Raw genomic sequence first — 2074 nt, 5'->3', positions numbered from 1 at the left:
CCATCCCCTAACCCCCTTCCGTTCTCTTCCCGAGCTATCCCAGAAAGCACTTGAATCACTCGGAGAATCCAACAAAATTAATTATCCGCGAGTTGCACCTAATCAAAGCAACGCGCGTCTGTAGATTCTGCTACGGATCGCCTTTCCCCGTCCTCCGAAATTTCATTTGTCATAACCGGTTCGAGTTTTCGAGCAATCGGTAATTCGATTCGCCGATTTTTTTCCTCCCCCTTTCCTCGCGCGCTCTTCCACTTATTAATATGAGTGTGTGGAGTGGAGGGTAGAGGAATTAATTTTTGAACTCGGCATCTATGGATCCCCGTTTTCGCTGATTGGATTTGAGAGTATGGACGTTTGCTGTAAAGTTCTTGATTGTTAAGGTTTCTGTGACGATTGTCTTTGTCCAGAATTGATGTTTTAATGCTTCTCTCCACGTCGTTCTTTCTCTCCTTTTCTTTCCCAACCTCGTCTGTCGCATTGTTTCTCTCTCTCTCTCTCTCTCTCTCTCTCTCTCTCTCTCTCTCTCTCTCTCTCTCTCTCTCTCTCTCTCTCTCTCCCTCTCTCTCTGTCTCTGCCTCCCTTTTCTTTCACTCTCTCTCTCTGTTCTCGCTTTCTCTCTTTCTGCCTACCCCTTCATTCTTTCTTCTCTCTGCCCTCTTCTCTTTCTCCCACCCCCTCCATCCACCTGCCCTCTTTCCCCGTACCCGCCCTCTTCCCCACCCCCCACCCTCCAAAAAAAAAATCCAACTTCATCTATCCATTCTACTTCCCACCTTCATAATGTCATCTCTCCCATTCCTAGAATGATCTGCACCGGCGACTTCATCTTCACAAGCTCCTACGACCGCACAGCTCGTGCCTGGGACTTCGACTCCGGGGAGTGCGTGCGCGTGTTCCGAGGCCACAAACGAGGCGTCTACCCTCTCATCTTTATCCCGGCCGAGCAGGACGAAGACGACGGGGACGTAGACCTGGACGCCTCTAACGACATCCTCATCACTGGCTCAGCAGACTTCACCGCCCGCACCTGGAACTTCGAGACGGGTCACGTGATCAAGGTCATGAAGGGTCACAAGGGCGCGGTCACGTGCATGTCGGTTGACCCCGGCGGCCGAGTGTTGTTTACCGGAAGTACGGATTTCACCATCAGGAGTTGGAATATGTACAAAGGGACGCAGCTCAAAGTGTTTGAAGGACATCAGGGATCTGTGATATGCATGACGGTAAGATGGCGGCTTAATTTAATTTCTTGTTGGTTCTAGAAATGTAGTAAAAATAAATTTCGATCTCCACCTTCCCATTTTTCTTAAAATAGGTTTACAGCGTTTTTCTAGCAGACGTCATGGCGACGCGAGGGTGGCTTCACATAGTGTAGAAACTCTGGAGGCGCATATTATACTGGTATGCTGCGCTGAAGTAAGCTCTGAGTAAGAGGGCTGAAGTTAACTTCTTCCCAGGCATTACTTTAAGTCACAGACTGGGCGTTCTACAACTTGTGTCGATTTGTGGAGTTGTCACGGATCTCAACTCATTTGGCTTGGTTGTATCGGGGATGGACGTTATATTTGAGAGTTCCCTCTCTTAAACAACCCAATAGTATTGATAGGGGTGTTTACGCCCCCCCCCTTACAAACACACAAATATACACATACACACACGTACACACACACACACACACACACACACACACATACTCACACCTTCCGCCCTACTCCGAAACAGTGTTTGTTTTAAGCTTCTCTGTTTACAACTCAGAGCTGCTTTTTAATTGGGAGGGGGGAAAGCATAACCAGGACAATTCGCGTGTGTTGCCCAAACCCTTTTTTTCGTCCTGAAAGTCTTAGTGTAACACTATTTAAAAAAAAAAATCAAAGTTCAAAGTTTCCAAAACTTTTTTTTGCCCAAGTCTGTTTTTCTGGGTTTTTTTGGTTTTTTTTTACTAAAGTAGTTTAGTTGACTCGTTGTTCTTGGGTGTTACTTATTTGTTTATCTGGTTACTATATTATTTATTGAAAGATATAATCGACACCAAATTTCCTCTTGGCTCAAGCATTTGAATATGATACGGAGTTCT

The 2074-nt window shown here is 46.1% G+C and overlaps 1 protein-coding gene across 1 annotated transcript in view; it reads left to right on the top strand.

Annotated features, from left to right (window-relative positions):
- The window catches only part of LOC101862931 (WD repeat-containing protein 86), a gene marked incomplete in the record, with an annotated part of 34795 nt that overhangs the window by 6773 nt on the left and 25948 nt on the right, over window positions 1-2074 (top strand). Inside the window, 1 exon segment of the mRNA XM_013080380.2 lies at window positions 803-1223. Within this exon segment, the coding sequence (XP_012935834.1) occupies window positions 803-1223 (421 nt within the window).

The sequence above is a fragment of the Aplysia californica genome, unplaced genomic scaffold, assembly GCF_000002075.1.
Source record: "Aplysia californica isolate F4 #8 unplaced genomic scaffold, AplCal3.0 scaffold00083, whole genome shotgun sequence".
Taxonomy (NCBI): Eukaryota; Metazoa; Mollusca; class Gastropoda; order Aplysiida; family Aplysiidae; genus Aplysia; species Aplysia californica.
Note: the sequence above shows the minus strand (reverse complement) of the source record. Positions and strands in the feature narration are given on the sequence as shown.